This window comes from Ovis aries, chromosome 1, assembly GCF_016772045.2.
Source record: "Ovis aries strain OAR_USU_Benz2616 breed Rambouillet chromosome 1, ARS-UI_Ramb_v3.0, whole genome shotgun sequence".
NCBI lineage: Eukaryota > Metazoa > Chordata > Mammalia > Artiodactyla > Bovidae > Ovis > Ovis aries.
Genome location: NC_056054.1, coordinates 190,326,730 through 190,351,019, shown reverse-complemented (window position 1 = coordinate 190,351,019; position 24,290 = coordinate 190,326,730). Strand labels below are relative to the sequence as shown.

At 49.2% G+C, this 24,290-nt stretch overlaps 1 protein-coding gene across 3 annotated transcripts in view; it reads left to right on the top strand.

The window, feature by feature from the left end:
* Positions 1-1,515: 1,515 nt before the first annotated feature.
* Positions 1,516-24,290, top strand: part of HEG1 (heart development protein with EGF like domains 1) — an 83,976-nt gene continuing 61,201 nt past the window's right edge. For all 3 annotated transcript variants that reach the window (XM_060404378.1, XM_060404377.1, XM_027956598.3), the window contains exons 1-2: positions 1,516-1,908; positions 23,534-23,821. In XM_060404378.1, the coding sequence (XP_060260361.1) occupies positions 1,632-1,908; positions 23,534-23,821 (565 nt within the window). In that variant the 5' untranslated portion in view covers positions 1,516-1,631. The remainder of the gene's footprint in view (positions 1,909-23,533; positions 23,822-24,290) is intronic.

Genomic DNA, 24,290 nt, shown 5'->3' with positions numbered 1-24,290 from the left:
GCTGGGTTGGTTTTGTGGTGCTTTAAAAACAAAATAAAACCAAGTTGTTAACTTCTCACTCCACAGTTTAAGGTGAGCTTGTATATACAGAGCATCCTTCATGTTTTCTACCAAGTGACTCACTTTGACTGAATCACCAGAGAGTGGGTCTGGGTCCATCTGTAGCTGTCCTGGATACCAAGATCTGCTCATTACCCTCAAGGTGGGTCATGGGGCTCAGGGACGGCCACTGAAAGGAGCAGAGAATCAGGGTGGAGACAGGCCTGAGAGGGAAGTCCACACTCATAGCTTCCCAAGCATCTGGTGGTCGGACAGGGTCCCCAGTAGAACTGACGAGACTCCCAAGGAGCTCCAGCATTCATTTCAGTTGAGACATTGTCTGGATTATTGCAAATTCAAAATTGTGGGACCAGAATTAATGATGCCACATGGTCATTCACAGATAAATCACTTCATCTTTGGGTCTAGCTTCAGAATCTTGAGCAAATTATTCTCTTATTTTGAGCCTTTCTTCACCTAGAAATGCAGAGGCTTAGTCTTAAAATTTTACAGACATTTTATCCTTTATTTATCAAGAAAGTCTGTTTGCATGAAACCTTTGACTCTTTCCCCTGAAGGTATCCATTTTAAATTTAGGGATCCCTGTGCTTTATTCTGTTTAATGCGAGATCTACAGCCCTTTTCTGGATAGAGTTTGCCCTAGGCCTGTCTGAATTCACAGTTTTCTTTTCCCTGCAGCCTGTTTGGGTGTCCTGGCCATGACATTTCTGCAGAACTTTGATGTGAGCCAAAGGCAGTGGTGGGGTGGAGATGGAATCCAGGCTTGAGAGGGCGCGGGGAGCTGGGTAGGATGACTCTCCAGTTGGCTGAAGGGTGAGGTGTTAAGGCTTGGCCACCGCCAACTCAGCCCCTGCCCTGGGGGCCTGGAGGAGAAGTGGTGGTGGGTGGTGGGGACACTTCAGATTAATGAGGGTGGGAACAGGGCCACAGGTTCCACTGCTCTGCATATCAAAGCACTTTGTAGGATCTAGTTAGTGCTAATCACATTACCCATACCTGCTTCTCACCGATTGATTGTGCATTTAAGGAGTTGGGAAATTCTGGTTCCGGATTTGGAAGACTCGGGTTTTCTAAATTTTCTGCACTTGGCAAGGCAATTCTAATTGGGGAAGGGAGGGCGTGTGTGCATATGTGTGTTTGTGTGTGCGTGTCCGTGTGTGTGTGTGTGTGTGCGCGCGCGCCGAAGGTTGCCCTTTCCGAGGACCTCCCCCCGCGGTCCCAGGCCGGCGCTCGCGGCCCGGCCCCCGCCCCCTTCCTGCCCTCTCCCCGCCCCGGCCGGCCCGGCCGCGCTCGGTCGGTGATGTCAACCCGAGGAGGAGCCGCCCGCCCCGCGACCCGCCCGGGCTAATCAGCATGGAGCGGCGCCGAGGCCGCCTCCGCCGCGCCCGCCCGGCCCCCGGCCTCCCTCCCCCGGCTCCCCACAACTTTTGAGGCGGGGACCGCGCTCGCAGCCTCACTTCGCTCACTTCCCCGGCCCCGCGCGGCACCCGCCGCCCGCGTCCCTCGCACCCGCGGCCGCCCCGCGCCCGCCCCGCGCGCCGGGCATGTGAGCGCGGGCGGGCGCCGCCACCATGGCCTCGCCGCCGCTCCTGCTGCTGCTGCTGCTGCTGCCGCTGCTGCTGCCGCCGCCGGCCGCCCCCGGGACGCGGGGCCAGCCGCCCTCCCCGGCAGGCGCGGGGCCGGCGTGGCCGACCGAGTCCAGCCCGGGTCGCAAGCTGCCGCCGTCGCCCACGCCGCCCCCGGAGCGCCGCGGGCCCGCATCCCCCGGCCACCGCCAGACCGCCCCTGCGCCGGGCGCCGCGAGGCGGCCGGGACCCTCGAGCCGGGCCCCCCACGGCGGGAGCGCGGGTGAGTGAGAGCGGGGGACGAGCGCCGCGCGAGCCTCGGGCTGGGGGCGTGGGCGCGCCCGGGGCCGCATCCCCGCGCCCTAGGCCCGGGCGACGCTCCCCCCCGGGGGGGCTCCGCTTGGCCGGGCGCGCCGGGACTCTGCGGGTGGACCCGGAGGGAGGGCAGCGAGCCAGGAAGAGTGGTTTCCTAGACGCTTTCGCGGGAGGCTGGCCTGGGGGTGTGTGGCCATCCTGTTGTCCCCCCACCCCCTTGGAAGAAAACTTATCTCCCATGGTGGACCCGGGATCCTGTATACACCCACCTTAAAAATAAAAGGAAAAACCCGAACCTCACAAAAAGCACTTCTCCCACTTCGGAGGTGATAACATCCGGCCAGCCCATTCCCCAATTCCATTTTTTTTTTTTTTTCCTATGGTTACAGAAATAGGCCTCTCTCGGTACAGAGTCTGACTTTCGAATTTAAATAACTGAGTTTTTAAAAAAGGGTTCTAGCCCTAAGGATATTTGTAAAAGACAAAGGATGTAGTTGGAAACCAAACACTCCACTGGCTCTCTGCAAAGCAGAGAGATCCAGGGACTGTGTGGAGGTAGGGGTTCCAGGGTGAAGCCCTGTAGGGCAGACCCCAACACAGGACTGTCCCCCAGCCTTTCCTCCCTTTTCTTTTCCTGATGAGCTGCGGCTCCATACACGGCCACCGCCGGTCCACTCAGAGAGGGATCTGCCTGCTGTCCTCCAGACCTTTGTATCCAGTTCCTTCTTTGGGTCTGGAAGACATGCTAAGGGCCAAGTGGAATTCCAACCATAGTACCATTGTGACCCCGGGAATGTCACCTCTTTTGATCTCGGTCTCTCCATCTGTGAAATGGAAGTAATGACTCTCGCTCTTCCCAGCCTCTTGGTGATGATGGGACAAAATGAAAGTAAAATTAAGTGGAAAGTGCTTTGAACAAAGCCAGCAATGCAGTGGTATTAAACCACTGCCTTCCCATGAGTGACACAAGGCATCTGTTCTCCTGGGTTACCCAGAGAAGCCAGGTCACTTGGAGCACTAGATACTGTCTTAGAGTTTAGGTGAAGGCTGAAGACAGGTTTCATCTTCCTAGTGGATACTTCATTTAAGTCTCTCATATCACACAAACTTCCTGGGATAGGAGTTAGCTTACTTCATTGCACCTAGGAATGCTTCCTCTAACTAAATAAGCAAAAGGCTTAAAAAAAATCAAATCCTCAAGTAAAAACTCAATTTCACATTCATTAGTACTCTCATCATTGCAAATGCCTTGCCCTTGTGAACTTCTCCATCACGGGCACAAGATGGAGAAACTGTAAAGGGAAGAGCGAGGGGAAAGAAGCTTCCAGAGACCTGGGAGAGATACTCACCGTGACTCCAACTCTAGGTGACTTACAGTGCACATTGTTTTAAGTTCCATGGAAAGGAATCAAGAACATAAAAGAGAACATTTCCTGGTTTTCACACACAAGGAAAGTAACCAAGAATACTGTGCAGAAATGTATCAGTCCTCTAAATGAAAGTGGAGTACGGGAACTGAAAGCAGCTTTCTATGGCTGGAAGTCAGGCTTTCTTAGCTGTAGGGTCTGGGTCTTGTTCATGGATGGGTGGGAGGGATGCTGACTTGCGAGGGACCTGAATGGATGAGACTGGTACAGAAGTCTCCTTCCTTCTCTTGTGGCTGAGAATCCTCACATATCACACAGAGCTCGATGTTATAAGAGAGGGACAGTGGAGGCAGCTGGCTTAGGGGACTCAGCAGGTGAGAGCTGGGGCTGATCTCCCTTGCTGGTCAGGGACCCCTGCCACCGTAGATGATCCATGCTTCCTCACAGGCGTGGCGGGTAACTCTGCTAGTCTTGACTTTGCAGCCTCTCCAGTTGCAAAGATTCCTTTGGGGAGGTGAGAGCAAAGGAGGTTTCAGGTGCGTGGTGGCTCTAGAGGCACGCACATGAGAGCCACAGAGAGCAGCTAGGCAGGAGCTGGGGGCATCTCAAACTTCTCTGACCTGAGAGGATCTCCCCTGTTCCTCCCACCCCTCCACAGAGACCACCCGAGGAGTGTCTGTGCTTCAGTTGAGCTCAGGCTGGCTCTCAGGTGGAATGTAAGGAAGGTGAGAGTAGAAGAGAGGAAATTGATTACCTGTTGAAAACTAATAGAAGCTACTGATGCAGCTGAGGATTCAGGCAGGACTTGTGCTTCTTCTCTGGTGGTGGCTCAGACAATGTCACTTAGAGGGAAAAAAGAAACAATGAACAAGAAATTTGCATCAAGTGATGTTCAGTGAGTTTGAGTTTCCTAGTAACCTCTGAGATTTTCTTTGGACGTTTTTTGGTCGGCCCCTGTGTATCACAAGGTACAATCAGTTATTTCCAAGGCAGCCACGTCTCAATGCTGGAAGGGCCTCTCGAGGCCCTGTGGTCCACACAGGATCCCATTTGGACGTCTGCCCTCTCTGCACCCCTGACAGATGGACAGCCAGTATCTGCACCAGTGCTCTTGTATTTGGGGAGATGCTTGCTGCTGCTGGTTATGAGCCCTGAGTCTTACAAGTAAGGTGCTTCGTTGGATTGTTGGGGAAACTGCCTACAGCCCCTTGTGTTGTGGGGATGTTGGTGGTCAGTGCCTGGTCCTCATGGCCTGGGCTTCCAAATACGGTGTCAACAGAGGGACCAGAGATGCCCTTTTCTTCCCCAGGGCCATTTCTAGCCCTGTCCTCTTGGCAGAGTTCAAGGTTCTCACTGTTGAGCGATTGGGCTTGCATTCTGTGGGTTGTTAGCCTGCCTTAGACCACAAGTCCCTGCCCAGCAGCTCTGCCCTGCTTCCCGTTTGTGTGGCCTTTGTTAAACTTTTGCGCCCACCTGTCACCCACAGGCTGTTCAGCTCAATTTGTTGCTGGTGTTTCAGCCAGCGGAGATAGGATGCCAAGTCCTCGAGGTTTCCTTTGCCTTGCTTTTCTTTTCTTTTCTTTTTTTTTTTTTTTTTTTTAACAACTTGGGGTTTCCAAGCCACAGCTTTAAGCGGAGTGCTTAAGTTCACACACTGACTTTTGCAGTCCGTATGCCAGGCTTTAATTGTGAGATCCGCAAATGAGAGTGGGGGTTGGGGGAGGAGGCTTAAGTCATAATGAAAATCAATGCAGAAGGAAAGAACTTTCCCACCCAAAGGGGAAATGACGCTGAGGAGCTGAGCAGCCAACCCAAGGAATAATAATCGTAGAAAAATGCAGTTCCCTAGAGTAAAGGAAGCACAGTGAGCCCAGCCCCTTCTGGGCTGTTACATAGCTGTCCCCTGAGTGGCTGTAACCTTGCGGGCCAGCTGGTCATTCAGCTTTAGCTGGGGGGAACCCTTACATAGTGCAGTGAAGACCCAAGCTGGGCAGGAGGCAGCCCCCAGGGAAGAGAGAGGGGCTTCCCTTCAGAACTGTCCTGGCTGGGACTGGTGGTGGTGGTGGGGATTCCTGAGCAGCCCTATTGCTTTGATGAGGGGTACCCCAAATAGAAGGAGAGGTGTGGGGAAAGGGGCTCACCCTGGCCTGTGTGTGTTTAAAAACCACATCCTTTTAACCTCATGCGTGCAAATGCTAAACTGCTGTTTCCTGCCCCAGTGGTGTGGGCAGAGTGAGAATGAAAGGTGGTTGCTGCCCAGCTGGGCAGTTACTGCACCCCTGGTCCTGGAGCGGGGGCGGGAGGAGCCTGTGCCCTCCCAGTGATTCCCCTCTGCCTTGCGGCAGCCCTGCCCAGCTGGCTGAAAACGGCCTTCTCGGAACTGGTGTGTTGTCTCAGCCGCTCAGAAGGAAAGCAAAGCCCCTATGCAGTTGCAGTTTCTGAGTCCTCCGTGTGTCCTTCAGCGGCTGCCCTCTGCCCCACCCGCTTTTGTGTGAACAGAGGTTTCAGCTGAAGTAAATGTCCCTCCTTTCAAGAATCCTGGGGAAGGAAGCAACAGGAAAGACAGTTTCACTCCCTCTTTGACTTCTAGTCTTTGAGCATCTGTGTGGTGGGAACTTTTGCATTCCTCATCCCATTTAATTCTCAAAATAACCCCCACGAGGGATATTATTGCCCTTTTACAGTTGTGGAAACTGAAGCCTGGTGATGTTAGATAAGACATATAAAGGGAGGAGGAAGAATTTAAATAGATTTGACCAGATCCGTTTGCTCTTTCCAGTTATCATGTAGCCTGTTTTCTCATCAGTAAAATGGGGTGAGAGTTGTCTCGATCACTAAGATCCTCTCCAGCATATCATCCTTCTTTCTTGGTCGCTTGCTCTCACCCTTTTTTAGAGAATAGGGACTAGGATTGGGATGAGGAGATGGCAGGGGTAATGGGGACAACCTGCAGAGTAGAGATTCTAATGAAAGAGAGTAGGACCATGAGCCTTTCTACACGTATAAGATGGTATTTTATATACAGATTGTGAATTACACCCTGCTTATATGCCAGTCCATAGGGTATTGGTGCTAGAGGTAGCTACATTCGATAGCAACCAAACTGAAATGAATTGGTGATGTTCTTAACGGGCTCTCCAGGAACAAGGCTGATACTCTGAGGCCGTGTTATGAATACCCATTCAGTAGGAGGAGACATCAAATGTTACCCCATTCAGAGGCTGTAGAATTGTTTCTTTTTTCACATCTATGCCCTCTTCTACCCACTTACCATATATCTTGCTTAGACCAAAACAAAGATGTTTCTGTCCTATCTTCTCCCTCTTCTTTTGTTGGAGTGTGGTATGTGACTGTGTGCGTCACATTTGATCGATCTGTAGATCAGAAAATATGTACAGAGCCCTCTCTCTGTGTGAGGAGCTCCGGCAGGCCATAGGGAGGGTGCGTGCACCTGGGGTACATGCAGGCTTGTTGGAGTGCAAATACCGATGTCTAAAAGGTGAAATGATGGTGCAGGAGTGACTCATGGCTCACGCAGCGTCACGGGACATACTGACCCTTAGGTATGCTGTGGATGAAGACAGCCTGCGACATGCAGAGGTGGAGAGACAGCTGATGCGGGCCGTCCGGGGGGACACGATAGAGAGAAGGAGTTGCCTGAATATGGATAGACAGACGGGGAGGCTGTTGACATCAGCAAAATCCCAAATATTGAAACATTGAATTTTTTTTTTTTTTTTTAATGCAGCTTCTTAACAGCCAAGAAGATGGGAGAGAGGACCTGGGGAGACTAGTTAGACTCTAGTATAACTGGAGTCGTTGAAGACAGGACTAGAAAGGAGGACTGGGTCATGTTGGGAAGGCTTTCAAGGCCTCTTGAAGGCGTCTGTGTTTGTCTCATCCACAGTGAGGAGCCCCCTGAGGGCTTGCGAGGAAGGAGCAGTATTGTTTTCTTGTTGAATGTTCACACACACTTGGTGCTGGGGCCCATGGGTGTATCACATACACGTCTGCCCATACTACAGCCCAGCAGCCATGTCAGAGATACTGGAATGTTGATGGGCAGTATATCCAGAGGCTGGGAGGGAAAGGCTGAGCAGGGCTAGAATGGAGTGAGTGGAAATTGAAAGGGAGCGATGCAAGAACCCATGCAGGAGAGCCTGGTGACCACCTGGCTGCGGGGATGATGGGAGCACAGGGAAGAGAGGAGCTGGTTTCCATCAGCTGAAGCGCCTTTGCTGTCAAGACTGTAGCCTGCCCCTGTGGGTGTCTTCCACGGACTGAGAATGCAGAACTGAGCTCAGGTGAGTTTAGGGCTGATTCAGCCTGGCGGGTGAGCCTGAGCAGCAGTGAACACCCCAGAAGAAGAGAAAGCCAGCTCTGACCTGATGGAGAGCGTCCAGCGTAGGTGGCAAGAAAGAAGCAGCACCTGGCAAGGGGCCAGGCAGGCCTGAGGGCAGCGTGAGGGCTGGGCAGCTTGGGGCTGGCTGTGGAAGGGCAGGTGATTTGAGTCAGTGCCCACTGTGGGCATACAAAGCTGTGAAGGAACACGTAAGCTGACTTTAGTTGCTGAGTCTTGTCTCGTCTGTACACTTTCATTTGGAAGGAAAAGGGTGATGGGGAGAATGAGGCCTGAGGGAAGAAGGCAGATGTTGGCCTCCCTGGGCAAAGAGGAAGGTCAGAGACCTGGGGCCCTTGATTCCCACCCCAAATCATCGTTGACTGCCCCATCCTCCTGAGGCAGGAGTTGGTGATACCGTCCACCTAGTTATGTAAAGGAGAAGCTGAGAAGCCGCCCTCCATCCTCTTTGTCCTGACCCTTTACGTTTTGGTGTGTGTGTGCAGTGATGGGGAGCAACTCCAGCTGCTTTTGTTTCAGAACTATATCCCAGATCTGCCTTCTTCATCTCTGCTGTTCTTTTCTTTCAGGACTATGTCCCCCATCCGCCTTCTTCATCTCTGCTGTTCTTCTGTCTCAGGACTATGTCCCCCATCCGCCTTCTTCATCTCTGCTGTTCTTCTGTTTCAGGACTATGTCCCCCATCCGCCTTCTTCATCTCTGCTGTTCTTTTGTTTCAGGACTATGTCCCCCATCCGCCTTCTTCATCTCTGCTGTTCTTCTGTCTCAGGACTATGTCCCCCATCCGCCTTCTTCATCTCTGCTGTTCTTCTGTCCTCCCTGCGTCTGCTCAGGCTCTCCCTCTGCTCTGCGCTCCCAGGAGCCCGTGATTTCCTTAAAATGTACTTCTGGTAACCTCACTCTTGGGCTGAACCCCTCACTCTCAACCCTCCATGGGCTTTCTATTGTGCTGAGAATAAATTTACACCTCCTGGTAGAACCCAAGATCCGCAGGTCTGACCCCACCAGCTCTCTGGCTTCTTCTCACACCGCTCCTGTCCTAACCCTCAGATCACTGTACACAGCCAGCCCCTTCCTGTCCTGGAGACGAGGTGCAGGTGTCTCCAGCTATAATGGTGCCTGCCTTGCAGGCAGAGGGAGCAGCCTGTGCAGAGGCCCCAAGGCCAGAAGGAGCTGCTGCCTGTTTCAGGATGGAGAGACGGGAGGCCACAGTGGCCCGGGGCACGTGTGGCCACGGGAGGGCGGGGAGGAGGGCAGACTGTCTTCGAGGCGCCAGGAGGGGTGTTAAGCAGAGGAGTGATGTGGCGAATAGACTGTGGGGAGCCAGTGGCTCTGAGTGTGCACTTGTGAGCCCAAGTGAGCTGCTGCTCCGTGGGAGGAAGTGTAGATTTCACTCACGTTTGTTCCCTAGTGCCCAGCGTGGGCCCTGGCACAGGGAGCGTCTGCCTGGCCTTAGGCCACCCTCTGCCCCAGTGCTACGGTGGCAGTACCCGCACCGCCGCACGCGCTAGGGCCCCTCTTGTAAAATCTCTTAAGGAGCCTGCAGGCCCCCAGAGGCTGCTCCAGAGGGACACACACCTTTGAGCTGGATTTCGGTTTGGGGCACTTGAGCGTCATGTTGTCATTCTGCCATGTAAGTATGTCTGAGGAAGGCTTAAGGTCAGATGGTGTAGGCAGCAGGTAAGGCTCTCTGTTCTCAGCTCCTGGGGTTGTTGGGGAGGGGGGGCGCTGGAGAGGGGGCTCTGAGTTCACTGGAGACTCTGAATAAGAGCCACCCTCAATCTCTGGGCAGGGAAGGAGCTGGGCTCTGGGCTGCTGGAGGCAAGGAGGTGGATTTGTTAAGTTTGACAAGTTTCTGCTTAATGTCTTTGATAAGTTGAGAGATGAAGACCAGGGAGGAAGACGGGTGACGAGAGGAGGGCAGAGGCCGAGGTCAAGCTCTCCAGCTGGCCCTGCGCCATCCTGGGCGTCTGAACAGAGGCTCACACAGGAGGAAGGAGCAGCAAGAATCTGGAGGAGAGACACCCGGTTGTAATCTGGTGGGATGTTGTTCTTTGGGTGAGGTCCTGACTGGTGATTACCGAGTGTCAGGCCAGTATTGACAACCACTGTTTCCCGTCCCCAGCTTCAATGTGGGAATGAGTTTTACTTCTGTTCTCTGGGGCCACCACTCCCTCCCGGTGAGACTTTTTCTGGGATCATCTTTTGCCAGGGTGTGGATGAGAGCCTTGCCGGCTTTGCAGTCATGGACCTGGGGAGGTCCTGGCTTGGAGGTCAGACAGACTCAGTCCAAACCCTAACAGGGCCACTGGCCAGCTGTGGGGCCTTGCTGTGTTACTCAGCCTCTGTGTGCCTTCAGTTTCTCATTTGTCAAATGGGCCATTAATAGGCCCCTGCTCGGGGAACAGAGTGTCATAATACCCTAGAGAGCAGATGTGGGTGCCTGGGCAGGAGAGCTCTGTAAGTATTGGCCATGATGATACTCCCTAAACCCCGGCCTGTTCACACCGACCGTTGTACTGGGCAGGCCACCTTCACCTCCAGATTCACGGCTCCTTCCAAGGACCTCTGTTACCTGATTCTCTCTCACCCCGAACCCCTGCCACTCTCACCTGTGGTCTTCTAGAACTCTCTCTCTCCATCCGTAGCTTCAGATGCAGAGAGGAAAGAGCAAGATTTGAAGCTGGAAAAACTCAGTGCGACAGTCCTTGCTTATAGTCATCTGAGGAGACCAGGTTAACACACACGAAGCAATTAGGATTCAACAAAAACAGTATGTAAGGTGTACATGACTCCAAAACATTAAGCCTTTGAAAGTCAGTCATAGTTGGGCCTCTGTGGCCAGTGAGTGCTCTTCTTCAGGTCAGAACCTTTGGACGTTACTGACACATGCCTCCAAAGTGTTTGAAGGAGTTGGGAGCCACTTCAGAGCTGGTTTGCGGGGCACGAGCAAGTGGCTGCTGGTTCGTTTTATTTTTGCAGTTATGCCTTCTCCCAGATCCAAAATGGGTTCAACTTATCTCCATCTCTTGTATTAGAATGGGCCTTGAATTTGTGTCTGTTTCTAAAATAACCTAACCGCTTTATCAAGGGATGAAAAATTGCTGTTATCTAGGAAACTCCAGAGAATATTCTGCAGGCTCTGTTGAAAATGAGGGAATTTTAGAGAAGAGCGTGAGCAGTGGCAGCACCGTTGGAATAAGTGTGGTCTCGATGGGACCTCCTTGAAGGGGACCCGCCTCTGGGGAGGTGAAGTCTTGTGGTTTGCTAGGAATTATTTATAGTATCGTCACGCCTTGCGGTGATAGAGTGCCGCTGTCTCTAGCCGCTGGGAGGGCTGGAAAGACAGATACCAGTGGTCGCTCAAGTGTTCTGACGGGGTCAGAGAACTTCTGCTCTTAACCCCTCACTTTCTAGGTCTTTCTAGGTATGGGGCACTGGGCAGACACCTAATGTCTCTGGGTCTTACTGTCCTTAGATTAAAAATGAAGATAATGATGTCTATTAATGCTTCCCTAACAAGGCTTTTGAGGAGAAGCAAATATAATTATGACTGTGAAAGCATATTTAAATGTAGACATATCAAGTAATGAGTCATAATATAATGAACTGACGGGGACCTTGGGCAGGACTTTGTGTCTCTGAGCCTGTGTCCGTATCTGTAAAACGGAGGTGATAACACCAGTTGTGTCTGCCGCACAGTGTGGTTGTAGGGGGTGAAGTGGATCCATCCTTGTGGATGAGCTTTGTAGATGTGTGTGCTGCGTGTGAGTCAGTCATTGATGCTTCAGGGGAACACATCGGACATTGTTACTACTCTTAAGTGAGGTGGGGCTCCATGGAGAAGGTAGATGTGAGAGGAGAAGGGGAAGGTGGAGAGGAGGTAGAGGGAGGAAGAACATTCTAGAAAATCTCGGTGGCCTTTTTCAAGCCTCTGTCTATCCTCTAAGCTAGAACTGGCTGAATAGCTTCTCCTCGTCTTTGCCTCTCCCACCAAATGGGGTATCCCTCACAGCCCCGCCCTTGGGCTTTTCCCTCCAACTCAGTGCAGTGAACATTTATCGAGCATCTCTTGTTAGCCACAGTCTCTCACAGGGGACACAGAAATGGGATCATGTAAGTTACTACTTGTATAAAAAAGTAAAACAGTAGTGTTGAGGGAGAGAGTTGTCTTTGGGAAGGCTTTCTGGAGGTGGCAGTCCCTGGGCTGGGCATGAGAAATGAGTCAGCTTTTGCCAGAAAGCCAAGGGCAAGATAGCGGGGTATTCTAGGTAGGAGGATGGCAGGAAGGAAGGCTTGGAGAGGAGACAGCAGGGCTTCACCTGTTTTCACTGAGGGGGTGGTTCCCATACAACCCGTCTTCTCTGCGGAAACCCAGTTCCATGCCTTCAGCCAGCAGTCAGACATCCACACATTTATCTTGCTTCACTTCCAGCACCTCAGATAGCAGTCATAAACGCAGACATGTCGCCCTTTTGCTCCCCTAGACCTGGCCTCCCTTTGCCTGATGATGGTCCTGTTAATCTCTCCAATGCACGTTGAAAACCCCCGTCATCTTTGTTTCGCTGCCTTTCCTCACTCCCGGCTAATCATTGTGGACTCTTGCCTGCCTTCTTTCCTCCCATCCTCCCTTCCTCCCTTTCTTCCTTCCTCCTCCTGAATCGCATCACTTGTTAATCAGATGGAGTTAAGTTCACATAACTCCATTCTGATGGTGGGCAACCCCAGCTGTCGTGGTGTGCCATCCCATTCGGGTAGTGAAGCTGCAGCGTGGAGCCCGGGTCCCTTGGCGGACGTCCTGGAGGCAGGAGGTCTGCCGCAGCCCTTTCCCGCTTTCCCATTCACAGGTGTCTTTGTTTCACTTCTTCCTTTTCTAACCTTCATTCTTTATTTCCATCGTTTTAATCAGTCTTTCTTTGGAGTTGGACAGACCTGGGTTGATGTCTAGGGATTCTATTTGCCATGTAACCTTGGCCAGTTTACTTATCTCACTGCGCCTCAGTATCTTTATCAGAAAACAGGGCTATTAACGGTGCCTACGTCCCAGGGCTGCCAAGAGGATTAGCTGGGATGGTCCCTGTGAAGTGCTGGCACGTGCCTGCTGGAAGCCAGTGTTCCCCTCATCTGGGCTGCCGTAATAATAACCAATAATTACCCTACTCCGGTGGGCATCTTTTAAAAAAATTCCCCCTGGGTTTCTCTCTCCCTCCCTCTGTAAGTTTCTCCCCTTTGTCTTATTTCTCTTTTCAGCCCCATTCCTTTCTTCTCCATTTTACTTTGTTTTTCACTGGCTGTGGCAGGTGATTTTTCAAGTATTGGTTTTATTTGAATCGAGTGTCAGGTTTCTCAACCTTAATTTTAAAAGGCTGTTAGTAAACTTCTAATTTATCTCCCCAAATTGGTTTTCCTTTGCCCCTGCCGGCTCCCAGTGGGCCCACGCCGAGCCCCCCACCCTGGTCCCACGAGAGGCAGTGAGCACGGCGACCGCCTCTTCTCTTCTGCAGTCCAGGCCCCAGCGTGGGTCTGATGTGTACATTTTCTAACCCTGTAAACTTTCCGGACAGATGATGCTTCTCTGGTTCCCTCGGAGGCCTGACCGCCTCCCGTAGGCCGGTGGAGTGACGGGACTGCAGACTGTAAAGGCGCCGGCGTCTGGCTCAGTCCACCCGCCGCCCCGGTAGCGCCCAGGCTTCCTGCCCCCTCCCCGTGCCTCTCCCCCTTCCTCCTCGGAACCAGGATGTTTTCCTTGCCTCTTTATTGTTTCGCTAACCTGGCAGGCCTCCTTTGGTGGAGCCCTGCCACCAGGCTTCCTCTCTGGGTGTGAGCAAATGGCAGAGTGGCCACGCGGGAGGCAAGGAGGCCGGCTCCCCACCCCGAACCTTCGCCTCCAGGCGCCGCTTGCTTCTGCCTCTTTCTCAGAGAGGCATCTTTGCTAAGGAGCCTCCATGTCAGCTCCTCTGTGCATGTTTATTTTTCAGAGGGTAAAGCGGGACAAAGAACACCAAGGCACAAGGTATACAGGCTCCCTGCAGAAAGCCTTTTGTTTACTTATATAATCAATGGGAATCTTCTGACCTTTGTCCTTCTAAAGGTCTTGGTTCCCCCTTAAACCTGTAGAATTATTTTTAAAGCAAGGAGCATGAGGTCACACCAAGGTCCTTCATCTTTCATTCCTGCATAGATAGGCAGCCTCTTTCCTTAGCACCCCCCGAGGCCACCTCAGGGGCGATTCCCTCTCTGGAAGCCTGATCCCAGTCCCGGGTGGGCTCCAGGTCAGGCGGACTCTCGGTCAGTCCCGCAGGCCTGCCTTTGTCCCCGGAGGATGGTCAGCTGGACAAAAGCTGACTCTTTCACTGGGAGGGGAGGATAATGTGCCTTGTAAAGTTCATGCTTCTCATGACAGGAGGCCTTTCCAGGGGAATCTTTTAAAAAAATCACATCATCGGATCTTGAGTCCAAACACTTCTCAATGTGTATGGTTTTTCTTGGGGCTGCTCCTTTCAGGGTAAGAACAAGGAAGGAAACGAAACTCCCCGAGAGCCCTGGACAGTCCAGATTGAGAGCTGAGTCTTTTGTTCACACAAACTCATTTGGCTCCTAAACGTCCTCCACCCAGAATCATTACATCCGCAGCAGCATTTCAAAACACTGCCCAGAGTGTCCCAGCTGAGCAGGCGGCTGCCTTGCTGGTGAGATTGCAGCCACCCTCCCCCCACACCCCCAAGGTTCCTGCCGGTCCCAGAGCATCCCGCCACTGGCCATCCGGCCTGAAATCCCCCTCATCTGGAGGATTCCTGGGGTGCAGGCCATGAGGCCACCAGGGCCCTGCTGTGGAAGGCCTGGGATTGGAGGAGGGGGCAGCAGCCGGGGAGGGGGGGTGGGGTTCTGGTCTTAGCTCCGCACCTTCCAAACTCCCCCAGCACCCGCTCTGCCTCACTGGGCCATCATCTCAGCAGCACCAGAGGGATTTATTTCCATAGTTCAGCTTTCTTGAAGCTCCTTGACGCAAGATTCCAGTGTCTTGTGTGTGGCTGATGCTCAGTAAACATATGTATTTTTTTTATTGTGAAAAAATATGTCACGTGACTTCCCAGTGGCTCAGTGGTAAGAATTCACCTGCCAGTGCAGGAGATGCAGGAGACGTGGGTTCGATCCCTAGGCCGGGAAGATCCCCTGGAAGAAGAAATGGCTCCGCACGCCAGCATTCTTGCCTGGAGAATCCCATGGACAGAGGAGCCGGGTGGGCTACAGGCCCTGGGGTTGCAGAGTCGGACACGACTGAGTGACTGAGCACGCACACCATTCGTAGTATAAAATTTACCATCTTAAGTGTGCCATTTGTCACATTCACAGTGGTGTACAACCATCACCACCACTCATTCCCAGAACTTTTTCATTTTCTAAACAGAAACTCATCAAGTATTAACTTCCTATTCCTCCCTCCCTCCAGCCCCTACTAACCTCTATTCTACTTTCTCTCTGTATGACTTTATCTATTCTAGGTACCACAAAGAAGCAGAATTGTGTAGTATTTGTCGTTTTGAGTTTGGCTCATTTCACTTACCAGAATGTTTTCAGGTTTCACCATGGTGTGATGTGTGTCAGAGTTTCCATCCCTTGTAAGGCTGAGTAATATACCGTCGCATGCGTGCACCACCTTCGTTTATCCGTCTACCTGATGACGGGCCCTTGGTCTGCTTCCACATTCTGGCTACTGTGAATAACGCTGCTGGGAACATGCGTGTACACGTATCTGGCATCTTGATTCCCTGCTTTCAGCTCTTTTGTATGGATGCCTAGCAGTGGAATTGCCGGGTCGTATGATAATTATATGTGTCCGTTTTTGAGGAATCACCAAACCATTTTCCACAGTAGCTACACCCTTTTATATTCCCTCCAGCAAAGCACCAAGGATCCCAATGTCTCCATATCCTTGCTAACACTTCTTGTTTTTCATTTTGTTTGGATAATCTCTATCCTATTGAGTGTGAAAGTCAACATATTTTTAAAAGCTCATAAATGGCACTGACTGAATTGTGGACTTAGAACTGTTACTGCCCCTCTTGGGCCTCAGTCCTGTCATGTGAGGGCCAGAGTAGTTGGTTGCTGAGGTTCCTGAGGACAGAGATCACCTCTGAAGAGGGATGAGGGCACCAAAGACCACACAGCCGAATTCCCAACTGCCCAGAGCAAATAAAAGCCCTTGGGTGCTAGCTAGTGAAACAGATCACACACCAGACATTACATAGTTTGGGAAGAGCTGGCTGAGCTGCTCTCTGTCCTGACTGGTGTTCACGTAGGTGCGTTAATTAGGAAAGACTGGAGTGAAAGAGCTGGCCTCTCGTCTCTACTGTGACACTTATTGTCTGGGTTATTCTGGGCAAGTGACCCTGATACTGAGCCTCAGCCTTTTCTTCTGTAAAATGGGGTAACAATTCCTATCCTACTGCACTCAGTGTCAGGCTCTAATAGGATAATTTAGCCCCCTCTCCCAAAGTTATCCCATAAAAAGTACTTTGCAGATTGTGAATGTATGAGATTTCTTGATAACACCTCTGAGAATAGGAGCCTAGTTTCCTTCTCCCTTAAAGTTCTTGTGAACAATATCCTCCTCCTCTTGTGGTTTCCAGCCAAAGGAATTGAAAAGAGAAGGGACTCACAGTCTCTCTCTGATAAAGTCTCATTTCTTCCCTCCCTGTGTGAGCAATTGAATTTTAGGAAAGTCTTTGAAAATTACAAAGAAACTGCTATCATAGTTTTAAGAAGCCACGTTGGCACATACAACCATGCAGATACAGGCACCCAGCTCCGCAGTGCTCTGAAGAGCGTTCCCAGGTTGAGAATCCCAGAAAAGGTGGCAAGAACGGGGAATCCCACAGCTGACTGCGCTCAGGGCTCAGTGTCTTATTGACCTCGCAGAGCCTCTCCCTGGGGAGCTTTAACCCCTAGCCCTCTGACCTTCACCTTCCATCTTCCAAGCAACACTCACCAAAGTCCTGGGAACTTCAGTTGACTGTGGCCTTTTTGCAGCCCTGCTGTCTGTGGCCTCTCTCTGCTGTATCTCTGCACACACTGCCTTCCTGACTCCTGCCTTCAATGTCATCCTGTCCTTCCCTTGTCATCTGTGTCTCTTTCACTGGCTCTTCTCCTCCCACCCAATTCTAGTTCTCCGCTCAGTTCAGTCCTTGCCCTGCTTTCCCCTTCACCTGCCGCCCCTTTGCCCTTCCTCCTGGGATAAATTCATCCTCCATCTCTCCGCTACTCCTTCTTTATTATCATCCTTTTCATTACTCATGAAATTCATCTCTTGAGTTAGAAGCTAATTTAGATGTCCTCTGTTCAGTCTTCCAGCTAATAACACGCAGCTGCTGCCAGGCCAAGTCTGTCCGATTCCAGAGCCCACGTGATAGGCACTGTCTCACTGCTTTTAGAAGCTGGGAGTGCAGCTGGGCTGAAGGCTACAGTGTGGAGGCTGGTGAGACTTCCTCTGGCCCTGCTTGTTGGTTAGTGCCTCGAAGGCCCAGTGTCACCGAATAGGCTGAGGTGTGATGGAAGGAGACCTGCGTTGATTGTTTTCTCTCTGCTGTTGAGCTGTGACCTTGAACAATCAATCTTTACCCCTTAGTCGCCCTCATGTGCCATGACACCCGCTTGACCAGCTGTCACGTGTGTTGAGTGAGCTAACACAGGTGAAAACACTTAGCACTGTGGCATGAGATCTGAATCTAAGTGGAGGGAAATGAACATAAGGCACTTGTGCTTCAACTCTGTGCCCCAGAAGCAGAGGGTGTAGCTGGCAACACTTGACTTGGGGCGGCCGCAGCGGTAGGTGGTACCTCGGGGGCGGGGGTGGCCGGGCTGCCTGGAGGAAATTGCCTCTGTGGATGACACGGCAGGCTCTCCACACACACCCACTCTGCTGCTCAGGAGCAGTGCGAGCCAAAAATGCTCAGATCAGGGGGTTGGGGGGCGAGGAGTCGACTCTGTAGCAGCTGCTAATTAGGAGATGCTACTCGCAGGCAGTGCTAGCACCCCTGACGATGCTGGTTCACAAACAGATGTTTCAGAACATTAAGACATTACAGAAGTGGAAGCTGTCAACTTGGAAAAAAATAACACAGGCAAAGCAGTAAAGCTCTCTTGTTAATGTAATCTCCATTCATGGTACAAGGGAAAGTGGTGGCCCGACACCAGGAGCTGAGCACAGAGGGAAGGACAGTAATTTCCAGTTCTAGAGACACCTGGGAAATGGCCATCTAAACTCTGTTATGAGGCTGGTCGTGTGGCTCAGTTGCCACAGGATGTGAGTGGGGTTTGAGTAATCGCCTTTGACCCCCCCAGGGAGAGGGATGGGTGAGATGAGGAGTGCCAGCCCCCCTGCGCCTCGGGACGCCCCTTCCCACCCAGAGGCTGTGCCCGTGCCTCTGGTAGGGCAAGCCTCTTCTGCTCACTGTCTGGCTGGCCCAGGCTCCGTGGCCTGAGGCATACCTTCTCCTCTGTTTCTCGAGAGCCGATTTCTCTTCTCCACCAAGAAGAGCAGCTTTCCGGATACCTGCCCCTGCATGTGGTGGTTTCCTGTAGAGTCCTGTTCACTTTACCCTGAATCGTTCTCCCACTGAGGTTTTTACACCTGCGCTGAAAAAAGGAGCACACCTCAGGCAAAATTTAGCCACAGGAACCCTAAACAACCCAGGGCTTCTGTAAGGAGTCGTCCTTGGACGTCAGTAAATATTTCAGCACTTGACTGATTCCTTTTCCTGAGATAGAGCCTGGAATGGTGCAAAGCACTTAACGGTCACAATCAAGACCTTGAATAGCAGAGAGGGTGGGCTGGGCTCTGCCTGCCCCCACCACGTGGTTAGTGAGTCCCTTTTCTGAGAAATAGTTCATCTGCAATAAAAGGAGTAGGGATACCTCCAGAGTTAAGGGGTGGGGAAGCAGTGGGATACTGTTCCTTGGGAATTCCAGGCCAGGGCCATCAGGGGCTTGTTTTATAAAATTTTATTTTTATTTTTATCAAAATTATGCATGGTTTAAAGATTGAGTACGTTTCATATGGCTATTATAAAAAACACTGACCGCTCCTACCATTATTATTTTCTGCTTCCTACTTTCACCCCTTTTAACTGGTTTTTTTAAGAATTATGTCCATACCTCTAAGTAGCATGCTTATGTCCCTGTTTATTGATTTTTTTTTTTGGGTTTTGGTTTTAGGCTATAGTCATTGATTTCTCTTGGTGGAAATTTTATATCATTCCAAGCTCTCCCAGTTTTACTCTTTAGGGTCAGCTTTAAAATGCATTGCGACACAGCTTAAAGTCACCTTTCTCCTACACGACATGCTTCACAACATGGTTCTGATCGTCCCACCTGACTTATGTGTTATGTGTACTCTGTCTTGTCTTCTTAATCCGACAAATGAGAAATTGCTGCTTTATAAATTCAGTGCTTCTTTGGTTTTACGCAGTTATTTACCATTTGCTTTGCTCATTATTTTTTTCTTGCACCTTATAGCTTTCACCTAAAATGGCTTTTTTTGCTACTTGAAATAAATTCTCCGTCATTTCCTTTAGTGGACGTAGTTGACTAACCCAAATCTGACTGAAAATGTTTCTGTTTTGAAAGATAGTTTCAAGACAGTTTTCAAATATAATTCTGTCAAGTATACAATTCCAGTTTTTTCTCTCTCAGCACATTACAAATATCTATCCACGGTGGCCTCCATTGTTGCTGTTGAGAAGTCAACCGTTATTTGAATTATCATCTTCCCTAGCTGCTTTGTCATTTTTTCCTCCTGGTTGTTTTTAAGACCTAGTGTTTGTGATTTTTCTGCCCTTTCTCTGTGATATGGGCTTATATTTTTTTAAATTTAGCTTCCTAAGGATTTGTTGGACTCCCTTATTCTGAAGACATATACTTTTTATCAGTTCTGAAAGATTCTTAGCCATTACTTTTTTGAATATTACTATTCTTCTTTTTTCTCATCTCCCCTCCTGCTGCTGCTAAGTCGCTTCAGTCGTGTCCGACTCTGTGCGACCCCAGAGACGGCAGCCCACCAGGCTCCCCCGTCCCTGGGATTCTCCAGGCAAGAACACTGGAGTGGGTTGCCGTTTGCTTCTCCAGTGCGTGAAAGGGAAAATTGAAAGTGAGGTCGCTCAGTCGTGTCCGACTCCTAGCGACCCCATGGACTGCAGCCCACCAGGCTCCTCCGTCCATGGGGTTTGCCAGGCGAGAGTACTGGAGTGGGGTGCCATTGCCTTCTCCTGTTTCCCCTCCTAGAACTCCAGTCAGATATCTGTTGTACTTTCTCACTGGATCTTCTTGTCTCTTCATCTCTTTTTCATATTTTCTGTCTCTTCATATCTCAGCATTCTCTTGTTATCTGTCTTGTAATTCTTAATTCTCTTTTCAGCTGTATCTAATCTGCTGTTGAGTTTCCTAATTTTAATTATTATTTTTTCATTTCTAGAGTTTCCATGCAGATGTCTTTCAATTTTTAGCCGTTATTTATAGTCTTTTTCTCTCATTTTCAATTTTTTCTTATTTATCTTCATGGAGTTTTATATACTTTTATATATATATATATATATATATATACACACTTTATATACTTATATTCTTTGTCTGATAATTCCAGTAGTTGAAGTCTTTGCTTGTCTAGTTTGCCGACTTTTGCCCACAAATGCCTTTTTCTTGTTTATTTTGTGATTTTTTTTTACTGTGATTTCTTATTCCTTAGGATTTTATCCAATTTTATCCAATTTTAAATAATAAAATAAAAATAAGGTGAAGGTATGTTCACCTAAAGATCATTCGCATTTGTTCCTCCCAAGTACTCAGAGACACTGTATATCAGCACCACTTTTTCCTCCCCATTAACAGTGTGTGTGTGTGTGGTTTGTGATATAATTTACATACCATAAAATTCAGCATTTTAAAGTACAGGCATACCTTTGAGATATTGTGGGTTTAATTCCAGACCACTGCAATAAAGTAAATATCACAGTAAAGCAAGTCACATGAAATTTTTGCTTTTGCAGTGCATTTAAAAGTTATGTCTAAAATATACTGTAGTCTGTTAAGTGTACAATAGCATTATGTCTGAAAAGCACAATGTACATATTTTAGTTAAAAATAATGCTTTCGGTACCAATAGACTTGATTGACACAGGATTACCACAGACTTTGAATTTGTAAAAAAGTGCAATATTTGTGAGTTACGATAAAATGAGGTATGCCTGTATATAATTCAGTGGTTTCTAGTATATCCACAAGGTTCAGGACCACTTTTTAAAACATATCTGTAATAATTTTCTTGGTGTATAGTTGATTTACAATGTCGTTAGTTTCAGGTGTAGAGCAAAGAGATTCAGTTACACAAATATGCATTCTTTATTGGATTATTTTCTCCTATAGGCTATCACAGAATATTGGGTAGAGTCCCCTGTGCTATGCAATATGTTCTGGTTGGTTGCCTGTCTTATTTGTACTAGTGATTCATCCCTTCCCACTATGTTTCCCCTTTGGTAACTAAGTTTGCTTCTGATATCTGTAAGACTGTTTTGTGAATAAGTTCATTTGTATCATTTTTAAAAATTAGATTCTAGCTATGAGTGATATCATATGATATTTGTCTTTCTCTGACTGCCTTACTTCACTTGGCATCATGATCTCTGTAGGATCACTTTTAAATATACCCTTGGCTTGAGGTTTAGACCACACAGGTGTTGTATGTGCTGCACACCCACATAAGGGCTAGCTTTATGGTTATCAGTTCTTGGGAGAGTTATTATTTTTCTTTCACCTGAAACCAAGATTGAGGGGCCAGATTTCTTGCTCTCCTCTTCGGCAGGGCAGGTTTGTTTCTACTTGCCCTACATCCAAGGTATAGCCCTGGTCCCAACTTCATACAGGAGTTTCCTCTCAGGCTCCCTCCTATCTCGTGCATCCCTGTGGCCATCAGGACAGAAGTTGAAGGTCACAAATGATGAGCAGGTGTCCCAGAGAAGCTGCCAGCTTTGGAGTTAGCACACCTCTCTGAATTCCAGCTCTCGATTCATTTTTGACCTCACCAGATTTGCTTGCTAACTCAGCAATGCGTTTAGAAGTATTTTTTAAAAAGCATTTTATTCAGCGTTTTTAGTTGCTGTTCGTGGCGGGGTTATTCAGGATACTGCAGGACAATAGTCTACCTTTTAGTTTTGTTTATAGTGTGCATTTTTCCTGCCTTCTGTTTTTAGCCAGCCCTCCAGGGAGACAGCATGGTTCAGTGATAGCCATGTCCTGTCTTCATGTGGCCATTCTTTTCCGTTTGAAGACTGGAATTCCTTGAGCTGATTGGATCTTGGGGCGCCCATCTCTTGCTCCCTGAAGAAGATGTTGCTGCTTCCAGAAGCTCAGCCATGCTGACCATTGGTCAAGCCTCAGACTCATCTGCAGGCTGTAAATAGAGCTAACTTCATTTCCTTCTCTTTGCTCATGGCTTACCAGTTTTGGAGAGGGGTTTTTAAGTCCCTTCTGCCTCCTGACAATCACTTTTTTCTGGCTTCTTTTGAGAATAACTTATCTCATTGTGCCAAGTTGACCAAGAGGGTAGGGAAGGCATTTTCAGATCCTTTCTGTCCTCTTGGGAGGTCAGCTGGCCTTTGCAGCTCAGAGAGGAAGAACAAAGGTTACATGCTGTGTGGGTCACTCACTACTGTCCATAACCCTAGAGTTCCACGTTGAACTTATGTACTTGGCGGCTGCCCTGGAAACACCACTCCATATCCCATTTCTAGCTGAGTGTGGACCTTGCCTGTCTGGGGCTAGGCCCCAGGGGAGCTCAGATGCCTAGGAAACGCCCTTCTCCTTAGGAAGCTTCTGTTAATTATCAGTTACAGGAAACAGAATAGGAAGCATGGAAAAAGCAATTCTCAAGGGGGTTGTGGAGGAAATGATTCCCTTAGGAAAGGTCATCAGCATCTCTTTATGGAAGAATTTATAATCAGCACCCCTCCAACTCCAGTCTGTGCATCATTGCTTCAGGTAGGAGTGGGTCAGAGTGGGGCAATATCGAAAACCTCTGCTCTAGAATTGCACTGTCTATATGGCCTCATGTGGCTATTGTGCCCTTGAAGTGTGGCTGGCAAATTACTCTCTGGACTTTAAAGGTTTAATTCCAAAAAAAGAATGCAAAATATCTCAACAGTTTTATATCAATTACATATTGAAGTATTATTTTGAATATGTTGGAGTAAATAAAATATTTGTTAAAATTGTTTTCACCCATTTCTTTTAAAAATGTGGCTACTATAAGTTTTAAAGTTACTTATGTGGCTTGCATTTGTGGCTTACTTTATATACCTCTTAGACAGGGCTGATCTAGAAGATAACTTGCTCCTTTGGGGTGTGTGTGTGATATTTTGAGTTGAACTGTAGGTTCTGCCTGCAACATTTGCTGATCCAATGGTTGGCCGTTTTTGTCTGACTCATATAGGTAGAAGTGACTTCATTCATCCCTGCAAAGCTTTCTCAACACCACCCTCAATCCTAAGCAGAAAGAAAAATATCATTCCCAAATGGGAACATAAAAATGGTTTTTTCAAGGAGCCATGTGGTCAGCAATAACTTCAAATTGGTCTCTTTCTATCAATTTTCATCACTTATTCTGTTTATTATAAAATTTAATCCTATATAATATTGTTGCTTTCTAATTTCTTCCCCTGGATTGCAAGAATAATTACTGTTGGAGAAAAAGAAAGGTGAAATTATTCTCCTTGAACCCGCTTCTCCATTGATGTATGTGCTTATGTACGTTTCTGAAGGTTTTGTGCTCTTTTCAGAAAGCAATAAGTTCTCACTGATCTGTTTTCCTCTTGTTTCAGCTGTTGTAAAAAACCACTGGCTAGAAAGCAACACTGAACCCCAAATAGAAAACGTTACCTTTGATCAGAATCAAGTGGACTTTTCAACAGTGGTCTCCAAAGAGGGCGTCATGGTGCAGACCCCCAGGAAGAGCCATCCTTCTTTGGATGCTCCAGAAAACATCACCTTACAAACTGAAACAGCAGCTGCTAGAGGAATAAATAACTCTCCAAGGAGAACAGATTTCACCGTTCCCCGCTATGGGCCTGGAAGAACAACGACTCTGACTTCTCAGAGCAGCACCTTAGGTGAGTTTATGCTAATGACACTATTTCGTGCATGCATGTCCAGTCCTGGGAAACCAAATATCTGATGGTCTCTGCCTTCCCTCATCCTGAGTCACGATGCTCAGCCAAGGGTCCTGGGACAGAGAGGACCACGCTGTTCCTTAGGCTCCACCTGTGGCTCACTGTGGTTAGTTGAGTTGTAAGTATAGACCAGGGGAGGGTGCAGATTTGCTGAGTGGCCTGACCAATCCTGTGGAATCTACATTCCATGGCCATGCCAAATCCACACCATATTGGCTGTCCTGCCACACTCAGCCATCTCCTAGGTACCAGGTCTGCTAGACTGCTGGGCTGTGTTGTTTGTGTTGATGTAGCTCAGATGGTTGTTCTCGTGCCAGTTGGCACAGCACAAAAAGTTTTGCCAATTTTAGCAAAGGATTTCAATAAGGAGCTCAGGCTGGATGAGCAAGATTTGATTGAAGAAGCAAAG